The sequence below is a fragment of the Molossus molossus genome, unplaced genomic scaffold (assembly GCF_014108415.1).
Source record: "Molossus molossus isolate mMolMol1 unplaced genomic scaffold, mMolMol1.p scaffold_m16_p_17, whole genome shotgun sequence".
Taxonomy (NCBI): domain Eukaryota; kingdom Metazoa; phylum Chordata; class Mammalia; order Chiroptera; family Molossidae; genus Molossus; species Molossus molossus.
This window is the reverse complement of record NW_023425352.1, coordinates 23,879,645-23,907,436: the sequence shown is the minus strand read 5'-3', so window position 1 is coordinate 23,907,436 and position 27,792 is coordinate 23,879,645. Positions and strand designations below refer to the sequence as shown.

Below are 27,792 nucleotides of genomic sequence, written 5' to 3'. Positions count from 1 at the left end.
TTTTCCCATCAAGTCTGACATCCTTCCTTTACTTCCTATTATGGTGAGTGGTCCTACCATGCACCCCGCTGCCCTCACCAGAACCTTGGTGGGCATCTATGACTCCCTAACTCCATCTCCAGCCACCCATGTTCAATCAATCAACCAACAATATCAGTTCTACCTCATGTTCAATCAATCAACCAACAATATCAGTTCTACCTCCAAATATCTCTCTTGCCCTTACCCTCCTCCACAGTTTGTGCTCTATGTCTTAGCTCATGGTCCACCATATACTGAGCTATGATTATTTCAACACCTCATACCTAATGACCCTCTCTCTAGCCTAGTCACAGTTTAATCCATTATCCACATGCTCTCTGAGCAGTATTTCTGAAATGCTAACCTGATCATGCTAATCCCCTGCTTAAAACTTTTTAGGATTTCTGTCTTCGTCATTATGATGAAATCCAAACTCATTACCATGATTTACCAGATCCTTTATGATCCAGCCAAATCTCTTTCTCCTCCTGAAACTACAATCCAGTCACAGTGCATTTCCTCAAACATACTAAGTGTTATACATGCATGTCTCTGCCTATTATACTTGTATATCAACAGCCCACCTTCTTTCACCTACCTACTATGAACGATCCTTTAATCCTCATCTCAGACGTCATCTCCTACAAGACATCTCCTCTAACCATCCCTCACTACCAGGCAGGGTTAGGTGCCCATCTTGTATGTACCTCATAAATGTTTGTAAAAATAAACTGAACAAAGTCCTCTATAATAAAAACTGTAGAGGAGATCATGTTATTTGTTAAATACAATTTCACATGTATATTTGCATGTATTTATACATTTTAAAGAGTGAAATGTCATGGTTATTTTTTTTACAATATATAGCAAATTAGTGTGCAGACTTCACTTTTTATTTTGTTCTATAACCCTTCAAAACAAACCAATTTTTTTTTTTATATCCTCACCTGAGGTTATTTTCCTGTTTATCTTCAGATAGAGTGGGAGGGAAAGAGAAGGAGAGAGAGAAACATCGATGTGAGAGGGACACAATGACTGGTTGCCTCCCGCATGACCCCTACCAGGGCCAGGGACGAACCACATCTGAGGTACATGCCCTTGACTGGAATTGAACCTGCGACTCATTGGTCCGCCGGCTGACTCTCTGCCAATGAGCCAAACCAGCCAGAACAAAAACAAACCAATTTTTAACTGAAGGATAAATAATCTTAAAGGTACATAATACTTTATAGTTTCTAAAGCATTTTCAAAAACATGCTCTCAAATACAATGCCACATGCACTCACTGAGTCAGGAAAGAGGTTTTAATGCCATTTTGCAGAAAAGAGAAAGTAGACAGAGAGATTAGGTAATTTCCCAAAGTCACTTGGTCAGTAAAATGCCCAATCTAGAATTCAAGCCTTTCAATTCCCAATCCAGTGCTCTTTCCAGCAGACCATGCTCTGTATTCAGCAGATGTTCAAAAGGAATTGTTTTGCCAGCATCATTTTCAAGGTAAACTGCTTTGGCCTAGCACATGGGTACTCCCTCTGACCATTCCACACCTGAACCTGTAATGTCAATTCCCTTCCAATCTCTCTTTTTTTTCATCCTCATTGAGGATATTTTTCTATTTATCTTCAGATAGAGTGGGAGGGAGGGAGGGAGGGAGAGAGAGAGAGGGTGAGAGAGAGAAACATCAATGTGAAAGAGACATATCGACTAGTTGCCTCCTGCATGACCCCGACCAGGGCCGGGGTCCAAACCACAACTGGGGTACATGCCCATGACCTGAATCAAACCCACAACTCTTTGGTCCACGAGCCAACGCTCTTACCGCTGAGCCATACCAGCCTGGGCCAATCCTTCTAATCTTAAGCAGCACTTACTATTTTCCATCTTTCCACACATTTTTTGCTTCCTCTTCCTCTTGCGTTCCTTTTTTCCTCTTTCATTCCTACCTTTCACTTCTCTCTAAAATATTTTTTTTCCATCTCAATTTTCTTTTAACTTTGCCTTCCTCATGTCTTAAATTCTCACTAACTAAAAGCTGGTATACCATAAACATCTCAATTGAAATATCAAAACTGGAATTTATTCTGCAGCTTATTTAAAATCCAATCATCAGGATTTGTTAGGCTAGGATTTGTTTGTTAGGGATGGTTTCCTAAAATGCCTTTGTGTACTGTGATAAAAGTGTCTTACCTGAAGGTCTGTGCTTTAACTGCTTATACAGATCAATGGCGCACTGTTCCCTACAAAAGAGAAAACATGCTTCCCTGTAAAGATAATTTAACAACTCTAATAATCTACAGCTTCAAATGATCAATATTACTTGAAGAGAGTAAATGGTCCAATTTTAAAGCAAGTATATATTCCAACAAATATTTAACAGAGAATCTCATTGAGTAATAAGAAAAATCTTAAAATTAAAAGTTTAACATACTTTTTTTTTTATCCTCGCCCGAGGACATTTTTTTTGCATTTATCTTCAGATAGAGCAGGAAGAAGAGAGGAAGGGAGAGAGAGAAAGATCGACGTGAGAGAGACACATCGACTGGCTGCCACCCACATGACCCCAACCAGGGCAGGGACAAACTGCAACCGAAGTATGTGCCTTTAGCAGGAACCAAACCTGGGACTGTGTCGTCTGTGAGCCAATGCTCTAATCACTGAGCCAAACCGGCCAGGGCTTAATATACTTCCTATCTGCTGTGGTCTAACACCACATTTCTGATCCTTGCACCAGAAACACTTAAATGGGCAAAAATTATGCTCTGTGATTACAGAACAAAATCATAGGTTTCTAATCCAAACATTTAGGAAGTTAACCTCATTTAGGGCATTTAATATACAATACGTATGGTAAGAGAGATATAGTCTATAACTTAGAATACTTAACACTCACATGAAAAGATTATTTAATTAAAATAGCAAAGGTCAACCCAAAGGGTTAGTTCTAAAATTTCCAGTGACTAAGAAAAAATTTCCTTTCTAAATATGATGCCAACATATTTGGGGAAAGGGGAACTATAGAAAATAACCACATACAGACTTAATCTGCCAGATGTACACAGAAAGAATGATCTGCTACAAAAAATGATAAATACCAATACCAACAATATGAGAATGTCCTTACAGAGATTCCATCAAGTCTCCCTGACGTCTTCCATAAGGGCTTTTCTGTAGCTCCATGATTTCAGTGTGTAAGCACATGATCTGATCCTCCAGGTATCCAATGACACCGACCTACAATATGATGAAACATAAAAGAAATAACAGGCTCACCACCACACAACACAGAGAACTCAGACAAAGAATGACTTGCTGCTTCAGTAGAACTAAACGATTTAATATGAAACAACAATTTTGTTCAAGCCTTTTTATCTTTCAGATTCTGACAATCTTTCACAAGAACATACTTATTCCTATGCTTCTCAATTTTCTCTCCTAACAACAGTAAACTACTAGCATTTGTTTTTTCCTCCTGAGAAGCAAAAAGATATGTGTCACTAACAACTCAGAGGAAAAATGGCCATCAAAATCACTTCATATCAATTCTATGATTTTCATTGCCTCTTGTTCCCGGCTGCCTTGAAATAAGGACGCAGAAAAATAAAGACATTGGATTTTCTACCCCAGAATACCAACTGTCCCATCCGTCTCCTCAGGGTAAGTTATAGCACCAAGGACAGCAACAATTTAGTGGACCCATGTACAGATGTAAGGAATCTGTCACCTAGAGAATGATCTATGCCTAGCATGACCATATAACTTATTGTCCAAACCTGCATAATTTTGAGAGTGAAAGAAAGTACTGTTGATAATTATGGCAAGAAAGGTATAAAAGGACTGTCCTAGGTAAACCAGGATATGCAGCTATCCTTTCTAAACCAGTCATACAAATAACAATGATAACTATCACTTACTATTTATTCCCATTTAATCTGAATAATCTTACTAGAAAAGGTATAGTCTCCATAATATAATATGGAAACTGAAGCCCACTGAGGCTTTAGTTTAGCCTCATTTGCCAACACTGTTATTTTTATCCAGTATGATACTTCCCTTTATAATATATACACAAAAGATCTACTAGATATTTGATATTCATAAATGACATGAAAAACACTCTACATACCCAAACCAAAGAAAGTTTCCAAAGGGTGACCTCAGAAATAAAGAAACACATAGAATGAGCTCAGTGATTTTACCTCAGCATAGTGGATAGCCTTTTCTTCCATTTCCTTCCATGCTTTTAACATTTTTTCGGAGGCTAAAAAAAAAGTCTTAATTGGTTATCTCAGAAAATACATAATTTTAATTACTGACCTATACACCTCCTTGCCATATCAACATCAAAAACAGTGTTATGGGTTGAGTTGTCCCCCCAAAAGTTATGCTGAAATCCTAACTCAGTGTACCTCAGAATGTGTCCTTATTTGGAAAAAAGCAGATAGTTGGCTAAATTGAGATGAGGTCAATCTGAGTAGGTGGACCTTTAGTTCAGTATGACTAGGGTTCTTAAAAGAGAAGAGACACAGATGCAGATGTATGAAGGGAGAACTCCATTTGATGACAGAGGCAGAGACTAAAGTGCTACAGCTGCAAGCCAAGCAATGCCAAGGACTGCTTATAAACCACCCAGAAGCCAGGAAAAAGCAAGGAAGGATTCCTCTCCACAGGTTTCAGAGGGATCATGGCCTTGCCAACACCTTGATACTGAACTTTTAGCCTCTGGAACTGGGAGATGATAAATTTCTGTTGTTTTAAACTACCCAGTTTATAGTAATTTGTTATGGCAGCCCTAGGACACTAATATAGATGTATTTCTCATTTAAAAAAAGAAAGAAAATTATTAAAGTGATGTGTGAAAATGATTTTTTTTTTTTAAATCACACATTATAAAAGGATATAAAAAGAAAATTCTCTCTTCCTCCCTTCCACACTCCATCCTATGGGATCTTACTTGATCATCTGTTATCAGACACATACCCTTTCCTTCACAAGTGAGATCATCATTACATATCTTTTTTTTGCATTTATCTTCAGATAGAGCGGGAGGGAGAGAGGGGGGAAGAGAGAGAGAGAAACATCCATGTGAGAGACGCACCGAATGGTTACCACTCACACAACCCTAACAGGGGCTGAGGACAAACTGCACCTGAGGTACGTGCCCTTAGTGGGAACCAAACCAGGGACTCTCTGGTCCGCAGGCTGACACTCTTAACCGCTGAGCCAAACTGGCCAGGGCTACATATCTTTCTTTGCTTTCTTGCCCCCCAACTTAAAACATCACTGCCATTAAAGATCCAAGTGATCTTTTTTTTTTTTTTTAAATCCTCACCCAAGCATATTTTTCCAACTACCTTCAGATAGAGTGAGGAGAGAGAGAAACATCTATGTGAATGTGAGAGAGACACATCGACTGGCTGCCTCTTGCATGACCCAACCAGGGCCGGGAATCAAACCTCAACCAAGATAAATGACCTTGACCGGAATCAAACCCGTGATTCTTTGGTCCACGGGCCAACACTCTAACTGCTGAGCCAAACCGGCCAACGCAATCCAAGTGATCTTTTAATAGCACACATAGGTCTACCTCATTTTGTGTGTGTGTGTGTGTGTGTGTGTGTGATACCTTTGTATATAATCTTATATAGAGCTGATATGGATACCCTCTACCTCATTTTTTTTTTTTTTTTTTTAAGAGAGATAGTTTAAGAGAGAGAGGAAAGGAGAAGGAGAGAGAGAAAAGAATGTGAGAGTAAAACATCGATCAGTTGCCTCCTGCATGCCATCTACTGGTGATCTAGCCCACATCCTGGGCACATGCCCTGACTGGGAATCAATCTGGCAACCTTTTGGTGTACAAGATGATATCAAACCAACTGAGCCACACCAGCCAGGGCTTCCTCATTCTTTTTTACAGTTGTATAGGATATACAACTGACATCCCGGCTGGTGTGGCTCAGTGGTTGAGCGTCGACCCATGCACCAAGAGGTCACTAGTTCGATTCCTGGTTAGGGCACATGACCAGGTTGTGGGCCAAATCCCCAGTGGGGGATGTGCAGGAGGTGGCCAACAATGTTCTCTCTCATCAATGTTTCTCTCTCTCTCCATTACTCTCTCTCTAAAATCAATAAAGAAAAAGAAAAAAAGATATACAACTGACAAGTCAAAGATAATTTGATGAAATAATTATAATGTTTTGCAATTTACCAGAATACCTATAATACACAACTAGAAATAAAACATCAATCATAACCAGCTCTAGTGGGTAAATATATTTACCCAATTGGACATTGGTGATCATTTAGTCCAAGATACATACACCTTATTCAAGACAAGTATACAAACAGAATTTGTTTTTTAAAAAAAAGGATTTGTTTCAATGGAAAAAAACAAACAAACGGAAATGCTGGTGGTGACCTCTTCAGTTTATTTTGATTTTAACTCTGTTGTTTACATTTCCTTAGTATATCTAAAGGGAGATAAGCTTGAAGTCAAATACTGAAAAATTGGGGGCTGTATATAATACAAAAGTGGGACTACATAGTAGGGGGAATGGAAAACAAAACAAAACCCAGAATTATTTGTGTTATTATTTACAAAAAAATAAGTACTTTAGGATTTCACTGGCTAAGAAGTCATTCCAATATGGATTTTGTATCTATTTTCTATATGTAGCTTGAAAATCACAAATTCTTAAATCACTTTTGTATTTTTCTGGAGCTAACCAACTTTAGTCCAATTGTGGGGGGAAACCTGTCAAGTTGCTCAACTAAAAGTTAAAATAAAAGCTAACATTCAAAACAAACATGGTTTATGATGATCTGAGTGCCCTGTCTTTGGTTCTAATGATGAATGTAAGAGAAACAATTGGGTATGAGGCATGAAGGCAAAATAGCAGATGGCTTCAAAAGACTAGAAACTTCTTTCAAATATATTACCCCAAAACTTACATATTCCATAAGTCATCTGCTCACTATATCTTTCCAAGTCAAGCTGAATGCTTTTGTGAAAAAACTCCAGTTTAGCTTTCAGTTGCTGAGACGCTGAGATCAAAGCATTCTTCATTTTTGTCAAGTTAGTATTATATCTAAGAAGACTTAACCTAAACCATAGCAAAAAGAATTTTTTTAATAATAAAAAAATTAACATTTCATAAACACTGGACAAAAATTTTAAAACTTAAATGACCATAAGCCCAAAGCCCAAATTTCTATTATCAATCTATGAGAAATAGCTGATCTCTAGAATCTAGTGTCTAAAGAGTTTCTGCTTGTGGTAACACAATTTCCTTTATACTAGAATGCTCTGCTCAGAAACTACTCTCAAGTCATTGCAATTGCATGGTTTCATACCATTAGTAAGAATCTACAAGACTGATCAGAATATTACATTTCAAACTAGCCTAATATTTTAGTATTGCACAGAACATTGATCAGTGAAAGTGGCGAGATTAATTCTTGACCATTAATGTGCATGACACTGGCCCTATAAACAACAGAATCCGCTTACATTGCTGCTCTTTGTCCCTGAAAGAGCCTGCTGTAGTCTTCTTTTAGCCCAGACACATAGTGCACTGCTTCAGCCCATACTTTACGCAGCTGTATAATTGGAAGCTGTATTTTGCTGTCCTGTACTATATGCAAGAAGATGGAGGGAAAAAAGGTTAGAGTTACTTTTTATGATTTTGGAGTTCATTAATCATCCTTTGTGATTTCCAGTCCTTACAAATATCACTCCATGGATGCTAGAAAGAACCATCTGTCACTGTTTCATTCAGTTTAATATACATTTACTAAGCACCTGCAATATACAAACCCTGCTCCCGATACAAGGGGAAATAAAAATGAGTAAGACATAATCACAAAGCCTGAGATTATTCCTATATCTGTCTTTTTTTTTTTTTTTTTTGCCCTTGCTTTTTTCCCCACCCAGAATACTGTTTTATCTCTAATATAGATTATTTATTTATTTCAATTTTTAAATCAATACCGATCTCTTCTACAATCTGCCATGGCCTTTCCTGCCTCTGAATAATTTTAATTCCCGATCAAGGGCATGTACCTGGGTTGCAAGTTCAATCCCTGGCCCAGTGGGGTGAATGTGGGAGGCAATCAATTGATGTGTCTCTCTCACATCAACATTTCTCTCTCTCTCTTCCTGTTCTGCCTCCCCTCCACTCTCTCTAAAAATCAATGGACTATCCTCAGGTAAGGATTAACAACAAAGAAAATCCTCGCCCTGGCCGGTTTGGCTCAGCGGTTAACGTGCCGGCTTGTGGACCAGAGAGTCCCAGGTTCGGTTCCCACTAAGGGCACATACCTCAGTTGCAGTTTGTCCCCGGCCCTGGTTGGTGTCATGTGGGTGGCAATCACTCAATGTGTCTCTCTAACATCGATGTTTCTCTCTCTTTCTTCCTCCCTCTCTCCTTCCCATTCTATCTGAAGATAAATGCAAAAATGTCCTCGGGTGAGGATAAAAAAAAAAAAAAAAGAAGAAAATCCTCACTGAAGGAGTAAGTAAAAGAGCCACAGGAAACCAACTAAAAGAGCTTCTAATGGCCAAAGCCGCAATGACTTGAACAAAATAAATAAGTTAGTATTGGATTATAATCCAAAGTATAAAATAAATATCCATGAATCTATACTGATAATAATAAATAATTAAATATATTAATAAATGGAAAGGAGACAAATCTCATGTGTAGAAGAATTCCAAATATATTATGTAGATGTCCTACCTTAAAGAAAGGGGAACATAACTTCCCACTCCTTAAGTGTGGGTTCTGCATAGTGACTTCCTTCCAAAGAGTACAGCACTGAAGTGGGGGAGGAGAGACTAAACTTCACAGTGGAGAAACCTAACAACTTTCTACTTTAGCCAAGTGATCAAAGTCCACACCAATAGTCATACATCATGTTGACAGTATGTACCCTTGTGATAAAAATGGTAATTGTGATCTCTCTCTCACAAACCCAAAATTCTAGTCTAAACATGAGGGGAAAAAAACAGAAAAGTTACAGCAGAGGGGCATCTTACAAAATACTTTGACCAGTACTCCTCAAAACTGTCAAAGTCATCAAAAACAAGAAATCTGAGAAACTGTCACAGCCAAGAGGAGCCTAAGGAGACATAACAACTAACTTCAATGTGGTATCCTGGAAAAATAACACCAGATAAAAACTAAGAAAATCTGAATAAAGTATGAACTTTAGTTAATAATAAATATTGGTTCATTTATTGTAACAAATGTAAGATGTTAAAAATGGGGAAAGCTGCCCTGGCCGGTTTGGCTCAGCGGTTAGAGCGTCAGCCTGCAGTCCCGAGAGACCCGGGATCGGTTCCTGCTAAGAGCATATATCTTGGTTGCAGTTTGTCCCTGGCCCTGGTTGGGTCGTGCGGGTGGCAGCCACTCAATGTGTCCCTTTCACATCAATGTTTCTCTCTCTCTTCCTCTCTTTCCCTTCCACTCTATCTGAACAAAAAAACGGAAAAATCTCCTCAGGTAAGAATTAAAAAAAAAAAAAGGGGGAAAGCTATGTGTATGGGAGAGGGATAACTTGAGAACTCTGTACTACTTACTATCTGCTCATTTTTTTTCTGTAAATTTGTCCTAAAAAATAAAAAGGTAACATAAAGAAAAGATTAAATAATTTTAGCCCTCACACACTATTTTGTTCTTGATTTTATAATTTTGAGCTTGATTTTAGTTTGGGGTAGACAAAAAATGACCACTACCTTCTTCAAAAGAAAAGAATGATTCTCACAGGATAAATAAAAACATTTGAACATTAAACAATATTCATAGGATAAAATGAAATATTTGATCATGTTTACATAATGAAGGAGAAACTAAAAAGTACGCTTAATGAGTAATGGAGATTCATTCTTTCTGTGAGAGGCCTATCCTCAGGAAAGTAAGTCTTTTCCCAAGTGAGGGATCTGGTGGCGATTTAAAACCTACCTTTTCACATTCCAAACTATAGAAATCCATTTTTCACCACAAACAGTAAGCTGAAATATGAGATACAAAACAAAAACACCAAAAACCATTTCTACTAATCATGTGAATTCAAAATTATGTTATTTCAAGTTAAAATCTCAGTCAGTAAAATGGACTAGACTTACCAATATAATTTACACAGTCAGATAAACTTCTAGAAGCAAATGGTCCTTCATATACAGTCTTACTTTTATCAAACAAATAAACCATATAGCTATCACAGCCTCTCTGAAAAAGAAAGAAACAATTTTTTTAAAGATGCTTGATAATCATAAGTTCTTCAAGTACTTAAGTACCAGATTTCCTCCTCTGAAATGCAAATGAACAAAGTCGATGTTCATTAGTATACATTTTACAGACTCAAGGTCTAAACTTTTGTTTAGGAAAAATGAATAAATGACTTCAGTATTAGTTAAAGTGAAAAACAATCACCAGACCCAAGAGGCAAAAGAGCAAAAAAAGTCATAACATATACCCATACAATGAGTACACTATTCAGTAGTCAAAAGGAATGAAGTACAGATAACGTGCTATGACAAGAATGAACCTCAAAAACATATTACTGCCTGTGGTTCACTGGCTGAGTGTTAACCCACGCTCCAAGAGGTCACCGGCTTGATTCCCAGTCAGGGCACATGCCCAGGTTGTGGGCCAAATCCCCAGTGGGGGCATGCAGGAGGTGGCTAATCGATGTTCCTCTTTCTCTCTCACTCTCTCTCCCTTCCTCTCTAAAATCAATAAAGAAAAAAACAAAACAAAACATAATACTAAGTACAAAAAATCTGACACACACACGCACACAAAAAAAAGTCTGACACAAGAGACTACAGGTTGTAGGATCCATTTACATGAAATGTTCGGAAAAAGCAAATCTACATATAAAGTAAATTAATGATTGCTGGGGTGGACAGAATAGAAATTAAGTTAATGGACATGAATCTTACTGAGATGGAAATATTGTTTGTTTATTTTTTATCCTCACCTAAGGACATTTTTCCATTTTTGTTCAGATAGAGTGGGAGGGAGAGGGAGAAAGGGAAGGAGAGAGAGAAACATCGATGTGAAAGGGACACGAGTGGCTGCCTCCTGCACGACCCCAACTAGGGCAGGGGACAAATTGCAACTGAGGTACATGCCCTTGACCAGAATCAAACCTGCGACTCATTGGTCTGCGGGCCAATGCTCTAACTGCTGAGCCAAACTGGCCAGGGCTGAGATGGAAATATTTTAAAACTGATTTATGGTGATAGCCACACAATAGGTAAAACAAACAAACAAAACAAAAAAACGAAGATACCTGAAATGGGTAAATTATATAATATGTAAAATATGCCTCAATAGAGTCAAATAGCCCTAGCCGGTTTGGCTCAGCGGTTGAAGCGTTGGCCTGCGGTACAGAGAGACCCAGGTTCGGTTCCCGCTAAGGGCACGTACCTCGGTTGCAGTTTGTCCCCAGCCCTGGTTGGTCATGCGGGTGGCAGCCACTCGATGTGTCCCTTTCACGTCGATGTCTCTCTCTCTCTCTCTCTCTCCCCCTCTCCCTCTCCCTTCCTCTCTCTCCCTCCCACTCTATCTGAACAAAAAATGAAAAAAAGTCCTCGGGTGAGGATAAAACAAAACAAAACAAAACAAAACAAAACAAAACAAAACAAAAAAAATAGAGTCAAATAAAATGAGAAAAGAGTGATGACCAGTCATATTTTACCTCCCATGTATCCTCTGGCAGGACCTGAGACCACTGGTCTAAGTTCAAGATTCTATGTTTCGCCCTGGCTGGTTTGGCTCAGCAGTTAGAGCGTTGGCCTGAGGTCCGGAGAGACCCGGGTTCGGTTCCTGCTAAGGGCACGTACCTCGGTTGCAGTTTGTCCCCGGCCCTGGTTGGGTCATGTGGGTGGCAATCACTCGATGTGTCCCTTTCTCTCTATCTCCCCCTCACACTCTATATGAACAAAAATACCACTCTATCTGAACAAAAATATCGAAAAAAGTACTTGGGTGAGGATTAAAAAAAAAGGATTCTATGTTTCAAGTACAAAAAGAAAAAAAAAGAGGGAGGAGAGAACTAGCACTAAAGAGAAAGACATACCAAATTCAAAATAACCAATGTTTCACTTCTACCTTGTTCACCTTGCAAAGGAATAAAAAGAAATAAGTAGGATAAAACTAAAAGAATTATAAGATGTGCATCATCCCCCAAGGGATTCCCAATACACATCCAAAAATCAGGGCATGCAACCCCTCTATGCAAACAGATTTCTTATATTCTTATAGATATATTAGAATTTTCTTACTACTCCATCCAGAACACATTGAGAGGCTGGTTTCCGCGGATCAAGAGAAATTCCCGTCTCTGAAAGTAGCTCCTGAGAAGCAGTATTTATTCCAGTTTCACGCTCAATACGAGACTGCAGTGAATGAAGACTTTCATCAAGTGGTAACAGAAAAGAAATTATCTTTGCAGAAGTCATATTTAGGATGTGTACTATCTGTATAAATAAGAAAAGAGAAATGGTTATTAATCATTTGCAATATAAAAAATTCAGTGCTAGATACTAGAGGGAATACAAGCAAAAGGCATTATCTCTGTACTATACAAGGTTCGATCATCTTGCAAAGAAAAATCTCCTTCTATAATTATAAAATGACATCTGAAAACTCAAAAGTTTACTTTTCCACTACAACAGGTGTTAGTTCCAAGGAAAAAAGTTTCAAAGTTCTAGGAAAGCACAAAACCCCCCAATTTAAAAAGGCAACACTTATTTATTCTGAGAAACATTATCACAGACCTGGAAGGAAACATTCCCATTTATGAAGTGCCTAATAAATGCCAACCACAGACATCCAACTGAGCCACCCAGACAAGGCTCTAATCTATTTTTCAAAAGAAAAAGAAACATTTTGGGAACTGTTTTGTTGGTTTATTTTTAAATGAAAATCAAACAGACATCATTCCTTGACTGAATAATAAACACTTTGGAAGAATAATGATACCAAACTATTTTGTAGTTCAAATAGTACCCTACATATACTGTATAGTGGACAATCTCACAATAACATTGATCCTTTAAAGAAGCTATTACTGAATTCGAGAAATAAATAAATAAATGCCCAGATTCACAGATAGGTAAATAGTGATGCTTTACTAAAGTCTATAGACCACAAAACAGAGAGGGAGGACTCTTTTCTCACCCTCTACAACAAGCAGAAGATCATAGACAACCCCCCACTTCAAAGTAGAAATAATTTACATTTACCATGACAAGTCTGAAAAAAGTCTGAGATAAAAACCAAAACATGCCCTGGCCAGTTTCTCAGTGGTTAGAGCTCTGGCCTGAGGACCAAAGGGTCTCAGGTTCAATTCCTGGTCAAGGGCATGTACCTGACTTGTAGGTTTGATACCTGGAGCCAGTCAGGATCATGCAGGAAGCAACCAATATGATGTCTCTCTCTTTCTCTCCCCCTCCCTCCCTCCTACTCAATCTTAAAATCAATGGGAAAATATCATCAAGTGAGAATGAAAAAATAAACAAACAAAAACCCCGAAACTTATTGGAGGCAATAAAGAACTAAAGGTATCACCCTGTCCAGCTTGGCTAACACATTCAGGGGTGATTTATTCCTTGGCATAGTAAAAGAAAACCAAATCAAGAAGCCAGACACCTTTTCAACTTAAGTCACGAATGACATCATGACCATAAGTTCCTACCTTTAAAAACTATTCCAAGAATCGCATAAAACCTTACATGATTATACTTTTTCAATTAATTTTAGAAATCCTTTCTAATATAGCAACCAAAAAATATGGAAAGACTGCAGATTGTATATGAGAGTTGTTTCTGGGTATATAGCATAAAACTTCTCATTCTTATCAATGAAGATTTACTGAGAACCTATTGCATGCCTTGCTTTATACAGAATGCCAGGGTAGAGATAACTTGATGGTAGAGTGGGTGATTGTTAATAAAAGCAGTAAAAACAATCCCAGCATTGAAGAAGAGGACAATCTATAAGGAGAGGAATAAGCAGAAGATGAGAAACAATTAGAGAATATAGTAAATATGATTAAATGACAAACTGTGGCAGAGACCATTAACAGAAAGGAGAGCTGAATATGTGCCAATGTAGGTGAAGAGACGATACAGAGACAGACATAATTCTGGGCAGAAGGATAGCATCTGTTTAAGCACAAATGTGGATAATGAGCTTGGTGGCATAAGAAGCAGTCACAGCTGGTCCTGAGTGAAGTAAAGGGTAAGAGAAGCAGGTACGAGGCAAGAACTTGGTTGGGGTGGACATGCATTAGGAAAGCCCCCAAAAGCAAGGCAGATCAGTTTAGATTTTACTTGGTAGGTAAGAAAGAACTCTGTTGGTTTCTTGGACAGAGAAATAATAAAGTATTTTCAGAAGATAAGATGGACAGTTCATGCTGCATGGATTATAAGATGTGTAGAACTATAGAGGCATGTAAGCCAGGTAGAAACCTTTCTCACCAAACCAAATTCAGACCTAAATGAATGAGGTGACAATGACACTAATTTGAGGAAGGGGAAAATCCAAAAGATGCTTCAAAGGAGTAATCAACAAAGACCGCTTAAAAGTAAAACTGAGAAAGCTTACTAAAAAAATAAAAACACATTCACTCTAAACATATAATTCTTTTTCAAATAAGCATCAGGAAAAGATTATTAAAAATATATGTATGCTAATTTTCCACATAAACTTGTTAACTTCAATATAAGTCTTATGAAATAGACCCCATTAATAAGAAACTAACCTTCAAATTCAGAATGTGATCCATTAATACAAAACATCTTGGCTGTTTCAAAGTAAGATCAACAGGTCCTCCTCTCTGCTGAGGATCCCAATTCAGCATCAACTGTAGCCAGTTTTCCATGGGTTCTACTATTAAACTAGAAAACATACACAAATAGGGTGAAAATCCTTGTTCCAATTTTCCTTTAGTACTGTAAAAAAGGTAATTTTATCGATTGTCCATTTACTTTCTCATTACTTGTCTGTCCCATTTTGTATCTTACTCTCAAATAACTCATAAAATGGCCAGGTTGGAGTGGCTCAGTTGGTTGAGCAATGTCCTGTGCATGGAAAGATTGCTGTTTTATTCCCAGTCAGGGCACATGCCTGGGTTGTGGGTTCAATCCCCAGTTGGGGTGTGTGTAGAAGACAATTGATCGATGTTTCTCTCTCAAATCTATGTTTCTCTCTCTCTCTCTCTCTGTCTCTTTCATCCTCACCTGAGGACATGCTGAGAAACAAAATAAACAAACAAAAATAATAATTCATGAAATGAGAGGAAACAAACATTTTTCCAACAGATATTCTCTTTCATCAATGTTTCTAGCTTCTCTCCCTTCCTCTCTCTCTAAAATCAATAAAGAAAAAAAAAATTAAAACAACAACAACAAAAACACCCAAGCCTGGCTGGTGTGGCTCTGTTAGTTGGAGCATCGTCCTGTCTGGGTTCAGTTCCTCGTCAGAATAGATACCCAGGTTTTAGGTTTGATCCCCAATAGGGGTGCATACAGGAGGCAACCAATTGATGTTTCTCTCTCACATTAATGTGTGTTTTTTTTCTCTTTCTTTAAAAAAAACAACAACCCAAAACCCATACATGTGAGTTAGGTGCTGCAAACTCCAAGAGGCAAGTCCAGTTCCGTTCTCCAAGGAACCCATTTACTTCAGTACCCCAAGTCTTCTTAGCACCTAAGCCAATCAGTTGAATGGCAGCAGTTATTGTTTCCACTAGACTTGTGCTGTCTAATATGGGAGCCACTAGTCAAAAGTGGCTATTGGCATTTACACTAGAGTTAATTAAAATTACATAAAATTTAAAATTCAGTTCTTCAGTCACACTACTCACTTTTCAGTGCTCAATAGCCTTATGTGGTCAGCAGATATAAAATATTTCCATCATCACAGAAAGTTCTACTGGATGATGCTACTTGAAACAGACAACAACTCTACTGTTATTTTACAACCCTAAAGAAAATGAGATGAACTTCTACTGAAATATACTTACCTACAAAGGCTATTTGGTTGAGGTAAATGACTACTAAACCGAACTTCTCCTGTCATCTCTTCACATGCAAATATACACTTTGGATCCTTCTTCTTAATCTTCTCATGCCTATAAAATATAAAAGCTACCTCAGTAGACAACCTGACTCACAAAAAATTCTAAGAATTTTGCCATTTAATTTTATTCAATTATGTGTTTAAAAGGCAATTATATCACTTAAAGAGAGAAGGAAAAAAGCAGGCAACTGAAAAATTTCATTCCCATTAAGCACACCGAAAAAAGTTCTCTTCCATTTCTTACCAGGTAAATGGCTGCAGATGATGTAAAAAAGGCCTGTATCCAGCAATACATTCAAACACCATGGTCCCAAAGCTCCAATAATCAACAGTGGCTGTGTAAGGCTTATTCTCAAAAAGCTCTGGGGCCTTAAAAAGAAAAAAAAATGCTTTAAACATAATACTATAAGAGAAAATCTACTTTATTTTTTTAACTACCATATTTATGACCTTCAGAAATAAAAAGAACCTTGGACACTTAAATTCAAAGAAACAATAAATGTCTTACCAGATACTGCAATGTTCCCACAAAAGATGTACACAGACTTCCTTGATCAACATCTTTGGCATATCCCAGATCAATTATTTTATGTATAATCTATAAAATAATAAGCATTAAATAGTTGAGAAATTAGAAACGGAAGGGCAACAATGTCCTGATAAGGCTCTGGATAGGGTGGTGGTGACGAGCTTGAGTTCTGGAATAACACAAATGTGATTCAGACCCGAGCTCTGCCACTTAACTAGCCTTGTAATTTTGATCAAGTTATTTAACTTCTCTTGATTTCCTATATAATGATATTACTAACAATCCCTACTTCATAGAACTATTATTAGGATTCAATGAAACAGACAAAAAAAAAAAAAAGAAATAATAGTCTAATACAGTGCCTAGTACATGGTAAAAACTAAATATAGGTGGTTATTAATTTTTATTTTGGTATATTCAGAATAAACTTGATTCATTATACTGAAAGGCAAAGGTAAAGATAACTTCCAAAGGAAGCAGCAGCATACCATCTTACAGTGAGTCAATGTGAGTAAATACCCATCTAACTTTAAAAATATCCTCAAGTCTTTGGATACAAATAGAGAGATAGTTGGTGCCAAGCACACATGAAAAGCCTCCTAAGGGAAGAACATCATCAAGGTATCATCACTTCAGACTGACCACCATCTTAACTAACTATAAGACCACACAATCCAATTCAAAGTTCAGAGTCTTGGCTTTACATCTTTTCTTTTTTGTGGTACATGCCCCTAGCAGGAACCGAACCTGGGACTCTCTGGTCCACAGGCCGATGCTCAACCGCTGAGCCAAAATGGCCAGGGCTTGTCTTTATATCTTTATTGGGATGAAAGTTTAGTGCTAAAAGCAAAAAAGCTGCTCAAATTATTCTGATTTAAAAAAATATATTTCAGGAGTCAATTCATAACTTGTGGTTCCTCTCAAGATGACTCATTTAAAAATCTGAGAAATCATGGTTTTGAATTTTAATTAAACATAGAACTTAGGAATTTTGTGGAGGAAAATGAGTTTTTAAAAAAATATACAACATAAGTAAATGTACCTTTTTTTCTCAAAGTAAAGCAGACCCATGATGCAGGTGTTATTTTTTAATGTGCTTCATAAGGATTAATAAATTCTTTACTTACTGCCTACTATTTCTGCTAGATACTGTGCTGGAAAAACAGAAGTGAACAAGACAGGTGCAGTTCCTTCTCTAATGGAGTTACTGTGGTAACAGAGGAGGCAAACTAAACACAAAACCACAGTTTAGTGTTAGTGAGGGCTGTGTAGAAAAAGTAAGAGTGCTACGAAGGACACCAAACCTCAAAGACTACCTCAGGGATACTGTATTCAATTGTCATGGAAAATTTCTTCAGTTTTCACCCACCTTTCCACCAACATCCTGAAGAACTATGTTTTCAGGTTTTAGATCACGATGTATAATTTTGTTTTCATGCAAATATCGGATCCCAGACCCTAAATAAAATTTAAAATGTATTTTGAGTTAACAGAAAACACAGAATAAAAAAATTCATCTCACATTTTGTACTTCTCTAATGTTCAAATGTATAGGGACTATAACTACTCAATGTTATAGCAGTTCAGATTTTCTCCACAGAAAATCCAGTAACATTTAACAAATACTATAGAGTAATAATATACGGTCATTTAATTTATGAGAATTAACATTAAAAAGAAATGGAACAAGCAATGTAGAAAAACCCTACATTTATCCTAGTAGCCTTTCCCTCCTTCTTCAACTAAGCTTTAGCCTCCATGACCCAGGAAAAAAAACAAATTAGAAATACATAGGGAAACACATTCTTGGCTTTTCAGCTTGCTCCAAGGGCCTAGGTACTGATTATTTTAGGGATTTTTCAGGAATTATGCTGATTAAAAAGAGATTTCACCCTAAGAGTTGACTTGAGAACCTATTTAACAGATGCAATGCCACTGTCAAATAAAATTACTATATGAATCAAGGAGGAAAAGTAAAATTAAAGTAGGTAATTTACCACCATTGTTTTGTCAGCAACTGGAACACCTATTAGCCAATAATTGACTCCTAGCCAAAAATAAAAAAATAAATAACAAAATGTCCTAGTTTTAACTTAGCATCAACAATAACAGTTAAATGTTCTGATAATTTCTTATAGATGCTAAAATAAATGCTTTATAGTAATATATAGAATCTTTTATGAATCAAGGGGGTATTAAATCATAATGGTATTTTCATATTAATTACATACCTATATCATTCAGTAAAGAAAGTATCTGGCTTTCTTTAAGTCCGCAGCAATTTTCTGGTTTGTTGAGTAGCTAAAGAAAAAAAAAGTCTAAAAATGTATACTGCCAATGTTGCTGGGCAATAACAGCGACACATTTAGTCACTATATCTAAGAGAATATTCAAATAAGAAAATAAGTCATTAAGAAAATATAATAAGGGGAAAATGACTGAATCCACACAGAGAACATGTAAATTTCATGACAAGACTTATATAAGTAAAGGTAAAGGGAGAAAGTATTTGAAATTCAAAGAGGTTGAAAAACCTCACAGAGCCCTGGCCAGTTTGGCTCAGCGGTTAGAGCGTCGGCCTGCGGTCCGCAGAGACCCGGGTTTGGTTCCCGCTAAGGGCACGTACTTCGGTTGCAGTTTGTCCCCGGCCCTGGTTGGTTGTGCGGGTGGCAGCCACTCGATGTGTCCCTTCACGTCGATGTTTCTCTCTCTCTCCTTTCCTCTCTCTCCCTCCCACTCTATCTGTACAAAAAATGGAAAAATATCCTCGGGTGAGGATAAAAAAATAAATAAATAAACTTAAAAAAAAAAAACCTCACAGATAAAAAATCCACATAGCAGATTTAAAATAAGATGGGAAAGAAAGATATTCAATAGAGAAAAAACTTTTGGGGGAGGGAGACTGAGGGACTGGGAGAAAGAGGTGAAGGGATTAAGAAGTACAAATTGATAGTTACAAAACAGTCACGGGGATATAAAGTACATCATAGGTAATTTGGCCAAAAATATTGCAATAACTATGTATGATGTCAGTTGGGTAATGGAAATATCAAGGGGATCACTATGTAAATTATATAATTGTCTAACCACTATACTATTCACCTGATACCAATACAAAATAATACTGAGAGTAAACTGTTATTGAAAAACCTTTTTTTAAATTTAAATTTTTATTGTTGGCACTATTGCAGATGTTCCCCATTTCCTGCTCTTTGCCCACCTCCTCCCAGCCCCCGCGCCCCTTGCCTTGGCCCTCACCACACTATTGTCTGTGTCCATGGGCTATGCATGTATGTTCTTTAGCTAACCCCTTCACCTTCCTTTGTCCAGTCCTCCCCACAACCCATCCCTCTGAAATCTGTCAGTCTGTTCCATATACCCATGCCTATGGTTCTATAGCAGCATTCTTTACAATAGACAAGATCTAGGGCGGGGGGGGGGGGGTATCCTTTTTATAAACACCTCATATATTGATATTTTGATCTAACACCACCAATATAGTCCAACCCTGCAAACACAACCAACAACAAAAGAATGCATGTTCTACATCGGGTCAGCAAATGTTCCCTATAAAGAGACAGACAATAAATACTTCAGGCTTTGTAGGCCATGTGGTCTCTGTTACTATTCAACGCTGCAGCTATAGTAAAAAAGCAGCCATAAAAACAGGTTAATAGGCCATACTTTATTGACCCTTATTCTAAATTATCATACTGAACATGATTCAAACACTGTTAAAGTTCATGATTTACTATTTCATCATCTCAAAACATCCACACTACCTTCCGGAGATCTCCTCCAGAACAGTATTCCATTGCTAGAAGAGGCACATCATTAATCAAAAAATTCAATTCCTCAGGAACATCACAGGCCTTTACAACATTGGAGTGGTTCAACCTAACAAAAGAGGAAAACATAATAAATTTTTTCCAATGAAAAAGGACTGGGTTTGAAATCGTAATATATTGAGGAGCAATGAGGGAAAAAATGGCATTATTTGTAATATTCTAATTTCTAATTTGTATAATGAAAAATTAATAATTTTAAAAAAGATAATACAAATAAAAATACTATCACTATTATTACAATTATACTCCTATATGCCAAGTAGTAAGTATCTTATATACATTAACTCACTTACTTGTCATAATAATCCTTCTATATGGAAATTTATTATTAGTCTCATCACACGAGAAACTGAAGCACAAATTAGTTAAGTAACATAAGGTCACTCAGCAAGTAGGTGGTCAAGTAAGGACTAAAATCTGGCAGTTTGGTTCAAAAGCCTGTATCATACTGCCTCTCCCATAATCACAGAATTACCCATAGGTGAACACTATTATACTTTTGGCAAATTTCCTTCCAGTTTTTAATCTGCGCACGGATATATTTTTTCAATAAACACTGCATCATGCTATACATTGTTTTCTAACATCTTTTTTTTTTTTTTAACTTAAAATATATCATCCCAGCCATCATCATCATCATGCAGTGGTTCTCAAAACTGAAACAGATTTCTAGATCCTAGGGACCTAAAGAAACACAATTTCTATGTGTAGAACCTGAAAATTTAGATTGCTATCAAGCTTTCTTGACAATTTTGCCATATAGCCAAGTTTGAGAAGCATTAAAGTGAATTGAGAACAGATACTAAAGTCAGAAAGTGCTTATTTCAAAGCCAGACTCTCTTACCTACCAATTTTGACTCTATGAGCTTCAATTTCCTCATCTATAAAATAGGAATAATACATAAATACAAGGTTGCTGTAACAACTAGAAGAATTATTTGTAAAGCACTTGGCACACTACCCGTGGAGGTTTTAGAATATGTCCACTTCTCACTTCAAGAGTTTAATTCTCCTCCCCCTGAGTGTGTGCTATACTTAGTGACTCATTGCTAACAAATAGAATATGGCAGAAAGGACAGAGTACAACTTCCAAGGAAAGATCATAAAAGATATGTCAGCTTTCATCTCTCTCTCTCTCTCTCTCTCTCTCTCTCTCTCTCTCTCTCTCTCTCAGATCACTCACTTTGGCGAAAGCTAACTGCTACGTCACAAAGACATTCAAGCTTCCCTATAAAGAGGACCATAAGCCCTAGCCAGTTTGGCTCAGCAGCTGAGCATTGGCCTATGGACCAGAAAGTCCCGGGTTCGGTTCCCACTAGGGGCACATACCACAAAAAAATAAATAAATAAATAAATAAAGAGGACCATATAGTGAAAAAGTGATGCCTCTAACCAACAGCCATATAAATGAGCTCAGAAGTGGACACTCCAGTCCCAATCAAGCCTTTGGATGACTACAGCTCCACTCAACATTCTGGAATGTTTCAGGAGAGATCTGCCTTACAACAACCCAGGTAAGTCATCCCCAAATTCCTAAACCAGAGAAACTGTAAAATTCTAAATATTTGTTGTTTTAAGCTACTAAGTTTGGAGTAAATTTTTACAAAGCAATAGATACACTAACAAAACTATGTGAAAACAAGAAATGAGAATAGTTATTGTTATTTAACTAGAAAGTTAAATAGATGAGCATTGCCCAAGATCCAGAAGAAACATATTCTGCACTCATAGATCTGAATTTGGTAACACCTAGCTGACTTTTTAAACTAAACCCAATTAATCATAATGTGATGCTATTATTTGAAATATAACACATCTATTTAGTGAGAAAGATAAAAATATACTCCCAAAAAGATCCTAAGAGGAATAGATTCCCGGCCTTCATCTCTACGATGGCCTCTGGCTGGGCTGCAGAACTCAGAAAATATAAGTTAAGTACACTTACTTTTTCATGATCTGGATTTCATGGCACCAGCGTTCTCTGTTTTTGGTACTCAGCTCTAGGCGACAAGACTTAATTGCTATTTTGAGATCAAGTTCCTACCAAAATAGAAAATCAACAGAAAAAAAATATAAATTAGGTTCTTGTGCAGATCAAAGAAATGCCAACCTGGGGAAACAAAACTCTTTATCTTCATTAATTAAACATATCTATCCACAGCTCTCTAGAGTCAATGCTTTTGCTAGGTAAACCATGAGAACCAATGCTTTACAACTGAGCAAACACACAAAAACACATTAGCAAAAAGTGACTGAGGCTGATCCTGTAAGAGGTCTCTTCAGAACACTGTTTCACAATATACTGCTAGAAAATACAAATACTCTGTCTCTCCAACAAACCTATTTTTGAGCTTAGTCAAGACAGCTAACAAGGGCAGCAGCCTCCAGCAGAACTAGAATGAAGAGGATAATTCATGGCTCCCTGGCCTCAATAGCAAGAAATGGTTTTAGTATGATCAAACCTAATACAAAAACTCCAAATTAGTTCCTGATTTCTTTGCATTTCAAACAACATAAAAAGTCCTAACAATAATTGTACTTCTGTCGTTATATTTATAAAATAAACCTAATGGCTCTCACTTATGGTTAGTAATTTACCCAGTTCTGACTGAAATTAAACCAAACCTAATGTACATTACAGGAAACAGCCAGACTTCATCACATTCTGGCAATAGAAATAATGCAGCTCAAGTACATCAGTTGGGACCAAACAAGAGGAAAGGAAATATTTTATAGATGAGAAAGCAAGACATAACTTATATGGGATAGTCTAAATGGGAGAGAGGGGTGGAAGGCGGGAGGAAGAAGCTAGAGATAAGGTAATAAGTAGATGTATGGAGAGATAAGAAAGGAACTGAGACTATAATCTAGCCTAACCACAGTCCTCCCACCTTTCAACCGTTCTTTTGTTTTTAGCTATATCCCAAGTAAGCTTTCACCACCAGGGAAATAGTACAACCATAAACATTAAACCCAAATTGTCTTATGAATGAGGTGAAAAGCTATTTCAAAAAGATCCATTCTATAAAATCCTTCAACTCCTCAGTTTCTATCTCACCTACTCTTTTGTTTGTTTGTTTTGTTAATCCTCACCCAAGGATATTTTCCCCATTGATTTACAGAAAGAGTAGAAGGGAGGGAGGGAGGAAGTAGCAGGGGCGGGGGGACATCATGTGAGAGACACATCGACTGGTTGCTACCACAGGCGCCCCCAGTCATGGGATTGAACCTGCAACCCAGATATGTGCCCTTGGCTGGGAATCAAACCTGAGACCCTTCGGTGCGCAGGCAGACGCTCTAACCTTTGTGACATACTGGCCAGGGCATGGTCCCATATGTTTTTCCACTCAGATTTATCTTTCACAAAAAAAATCTTCTGAGAACACCATTTTTATCTTGACATTTTCTTTTTTTTAAATCCTCACTCAAGGACATTTTTCCATTTTTGTTCAGATAGAGTGGGAGAAAGAGAAAGGAAGAGAGAGAGAGAGAAACATCAACGTGAAAGGGACACATCGAGTGGCTGCCTCCCGCATAGCCCCAACCAGGACCAGGGCCAAGATACGTGCCCTTGACCAGAATCGAACTCGCGACTCATTGGTCTGCAGGCCCGACACTCTAACCGCTGAGCCAAACCGGCCAGGGCAGCATTTCGTTTTTTATGGTAAATTAATGATGACGAAGATGATGATAATAGCAACAACACAGCAGCATCAGGAGCTACATCTGAGGGCTTACTATGGGCCAGGTACTGTACTTAGCTTTACCCATGCTATCTTATTTAACTCTCAAACAGACTCATATATATTATCATAACTATTTTACAGATGCCCAAACAAAGGCTATACTGCAGGAGTTATCAGTCCATGGTCTATACATCTAAAAGGTCTGTGAATGTCCTTTAGGAAAGCATGAACTTCCTCAAATGGCAATGCATCAAGTTGTGTGAATGTGCCTCTGTGCATTTTTCTAGGGAAAGGTTCATAGCTTTCATTGGTATATCAAAAAGTGAATAGCTCAAACATGATTATTAACTGCTGCTACACTGATTAAACATTTTAACTAAAACAAGGCAAAATTCCCAAGTCAAACGTTAGCTGTCTTCCCTCCACTAGAGCATCTCACCACCAATCGATCTCCTTTCCGTGGTTAAGCCATGATCATTCTCAACAGTGTATCCTCATACTATTTTCCCACATGGAACCCAATCCCAATTCCAAAGCCTACCCAAAGTTTCCAAAAGCTTACCTGTGGAGCCACCATGAAACCTTCCTTGCCTACTCCAGCCCTACTGATATCACATGGTCTCCAAGCACACACAAGTACACACACATTCCAACAGGAAGCCCCCCTTCAGCCACATTTTCTCATACCTTCACGCTCACAATGCACACTCTGATGTGCATCTGCCTCACATGCTCTGACACTCTACATTCACAGGGACACAAGTACCGTCACTCTCGGTAAACACCTTGTTACATCTTGACACCCATGCTATTAATTCTCCCTAATAGCTCTATCTCACACACGCTGACCTGGGACCTCAATCACCAGGCTCACAATCCCTCTCCCTTTTCCCCTCTACTCCCCTCTCGCCTCTCCCTCTCTCTCTCACACCATACACACACACACAGGCTCACTGGCCCACAATACTGCACACACACACACACACACACACACACACGCTCACCTGGTCAAAACACTGCAAGCGCACACACAGGCTCACTGGCCCACAATATGCTGCACACACACATACACACAGAGGCTCACTGGCCCACAGTACTACACACACACACAAACACGCACGCACGCACAGGCTCACTGGCCCACAATATGCTGCACACACACATACACACAGAGGCTCACTGGCCCACAGTACTACACACACACACGCACGCACGCACAGGCTCACTGGCCCACAATATGCTGCACACACACATACACACAGAGGCTCACTGGCCCACAGTACTACACACACACACGCACGCACGCACAGGCTCACTGGCCCACAATACTACACACACGCACACGCACCCACAGGCTCACTGGCCCACAGTACTACACACACACGCACGCATAGGCTCACTGGCCCACAATACTACACACACACACACACACACGCACGCACAGGCTCACTGGCCCACAATACCACACACACACGCACAGGCTCACTGGCCCACAGTACTACACACACACGCACGCACAGGCTCACTGGCCCACAGTACTACACACACACACACGCACGCACAGGCTCACTGGCCCACAGTACTACACACACACGCACGCACAGGCTCACTGGCCCACAGTACTACACACACACGCACGCACAGGCTCACTGGCCCACAGTACTACACACACACGCACGCACAGGCTCACTGGCCCACAGTACTACACACACACGCACGCACAGGCTCACTGGCCCACAGTACTACACACACACGCACGCACAGGCTCACTGGCCCACAATACTACACACACACGCACGCACACGCACGCACAGGCTCACTGGTCCACAATACTACACACACACGCACGCACAGGCTCACTGGCCCACAATACTACACACACACGCACGCACAGGCTCACTGGCCCACAATACTACACACACACACGCACACGCAGGCACAGGCTCACTGGTCCACAATACCACACACACACACACACACGCACGCACGCACAGACTCACTGGCTCCCAATACTGCCCAAGGTCTCACCGACACCGACAATCTTTCACAAACTGATAGCCGCTGTGTTCCACAGACGCTGACAAACCCACCGCCGCTCCCTCGCGCGCCCCGCCTCACCCGATGGTGGTACAGACAGACGTTTCCGAAGCCACCGGTACCCAGCCGCTCCCGCATCTCCCAGGGCCCGCCCGCGCCCGGCCGCAGCCCCGGGGGCCGCTCCATGGGGCGGGGGGGGCAAGCAGCCTCAGGTTCCACCACAGTTCCAAGACCGGTTCCGGGCCGCGGAAGCTCGCGCGTCTTTCTTCTCGCGATAAGAATGCGTCACTTCCGGTAACTCCCGCAGGAAAAGCCCCGCCCCAAGTTTTCCCCGGGTGCCACAGCTACCGAGCAGGAGTGACGGTAGGGAGAAAAGGAGGGCTCTTTCAATCAATCCGGTGAGTACCCTGGATATTTTCCTAGCTGAGAGAACCCACTTGTTTTTTCTAATCTTCAAAAATGTAAGATCTCTCTAGTGATTTCCTTCAAATCACTTTCCAAACCAGTCTGTCCCATATTGGTCTTTTCTAAACTTCACATCGTCTCCACCCCTATCTACACTTCACCTTCAAACCTCTGCCATGTATTCGTCAACCCCGCCACCAGCTGAGCTGGCACTGGCAAGGCCATTAATTTAAATATTGAGGAATCTGAAGAACTAGGAAGAATCCTGCGTTAACAGGCCCACTCGTGCGTTAGCCTTATAGTTCACTCCCAGCCCCCCCCCCCATTAAATGATTAATCACCTTCCATAGACTAGTCACGCTTAGCTTTTCTTTTGCTTAACATCTTACACGTTGTTCCAGGATATGCCCTGTAATCCCAAACGACTCAAGGATGTGATGCTGTTTCAGAGTAAAGAATGTTCCCCCTGACTTCAGGAGCTTTTTCCCCAAATGCTTCACGGAGCTTGCTGTCAAGTAGTCTACAGTGATGGGTTTGCCATTGCCGTAGTTCCTCATTGTGGGGACTGTCTCATGCGTGATGCAGGACGGCAGAGGAAAGTTTCTGGAATACCGTTGATGCAAAAAAGTGCTTCCAATGGCGGATTGCTTTAACATAGGGGAGCCAGCTCCTCGTTTTTGCCATGAGTCGGTCATTCGCTTCCGTATTTGGGGGATCTCTTCAATCATTTCAGGTATCACAATCATCGTGGAATCAAATTCTCTGAAGAAATGTGTCAGTTACGTTCAGCAGGGTCATTTGAGACTCTTTTTGAGATCATGTACACGTAGATCGTCATTTGCACAGTTCGGCCTATGATCTGAGTACTTGGAATTCCTACTAACACTTTGTGACACCGATTGAGCCACCACAGATGTAACATGTCAGACATTTTTATTTTATTAAGGCGTTTATTTTTCTATTCATTTTAAATTTGTTTTTCTTTCTTGATTTTAGAGAGAGGGGAAGTGAGAGTGAGAGAGAGAAACATCGATGAAAGAGTATTGATTGGCTGCCTCCTACATGTCCCCCACTGGGAATTCGGCCCACAACCTGGGCATGTGCCCTGACTGGGAATTGAACTGGCAACCTCTTGGTGTATGGGTCCACACTCAATCACTGAGCCACACTGGCTGGGC

At 39.1% G+C, this 27,792-nt stretch overlaps 1 protein-coding gene across 5 annotated transcripts in view; it reads right to left on the bottom strand.

Annotated features, from left to right (window-relative positions):
• The window catches only part of CHUK (component of inhibitor of nuclear factor kappa B kinase complex), a 38,895-nt gene extending 12,475 nt beyond the window's left edge, over window positions 1-26,420 (bottom strand). Inside the window, exons 1-16 of one of the 5 annotated variants that reach the window (XR_004959998.1) lie at window positions 26,291-26,377; window positions 22,432-22,526; window positions 20,421-20,535; window positions 18,870-18,939; window positions 18,008-18,096; window positions 16,618-16,707; window positions 16,354-16,478; window positions 16,054-16,161; window positions 14,791-14,926; window positions 12,308-12,502; window positions 10,142-10,244; window positions 7,526-7,649; window positions 6,967-7,118; window positions 4,215-4,276; window positions 3,140-3,249; window positions 2,206-2,255 (exon numbers count right to left, since the gene is read on the bottom strand). Coding sequence is in view for 4 of the 5 variants with exons in the window: in XM_036265321.1 (XP_036121214.1) it covers window positions 2,206-2,255; window positions 3,140-3,249; window positions 4,215-4,276; window positions 6,967-7,118; window positions 7,526-7,649; window positions 10,142-10,244; window positions 12,308-12,502; window positions 14,791-14,926; window positions 16,054-16,161; window positions 16,354-16,478; window positions 16,618-16,707; window positions 18,008-18,096; window positions 18,870-18,939; window positions 20,421-20,535; window positions 22,432-22,526; window positions 26,291-26,395 (1,729 nt within the window). In the remaining variant the exon portion in view is untranslated. Of the gene's footprint in view, window positions 1-2,205; window positions 2,256-3,139; window positions 3,250-4,214; window positions 4,277-6,966; window positions 7,119-7,525; window positions 7,650-10,141; window positions 10,245-12,307; window positions 12,503-14,790; window positions 14,927-16,053; window positions 16,162-16,353; window positions 16,479-16,617; window positions 16,708-18,007; window positions 18,097-18,869; window positions 18,940-20,420; window positions 20,536-21,334; window positions 21,368-22,431; window positions 22,532-23,788; window positions 23,845-26,290 lie in introns of those variants that run through there. The other 4 variants (XM_036265321.1, XM_036265323.1, XM_036265322.1 and 1 more) reach the window with 4 other exon arrangements.
• Window positions 26,421-27,792: the final 1,372 nt, after the last annotated feature.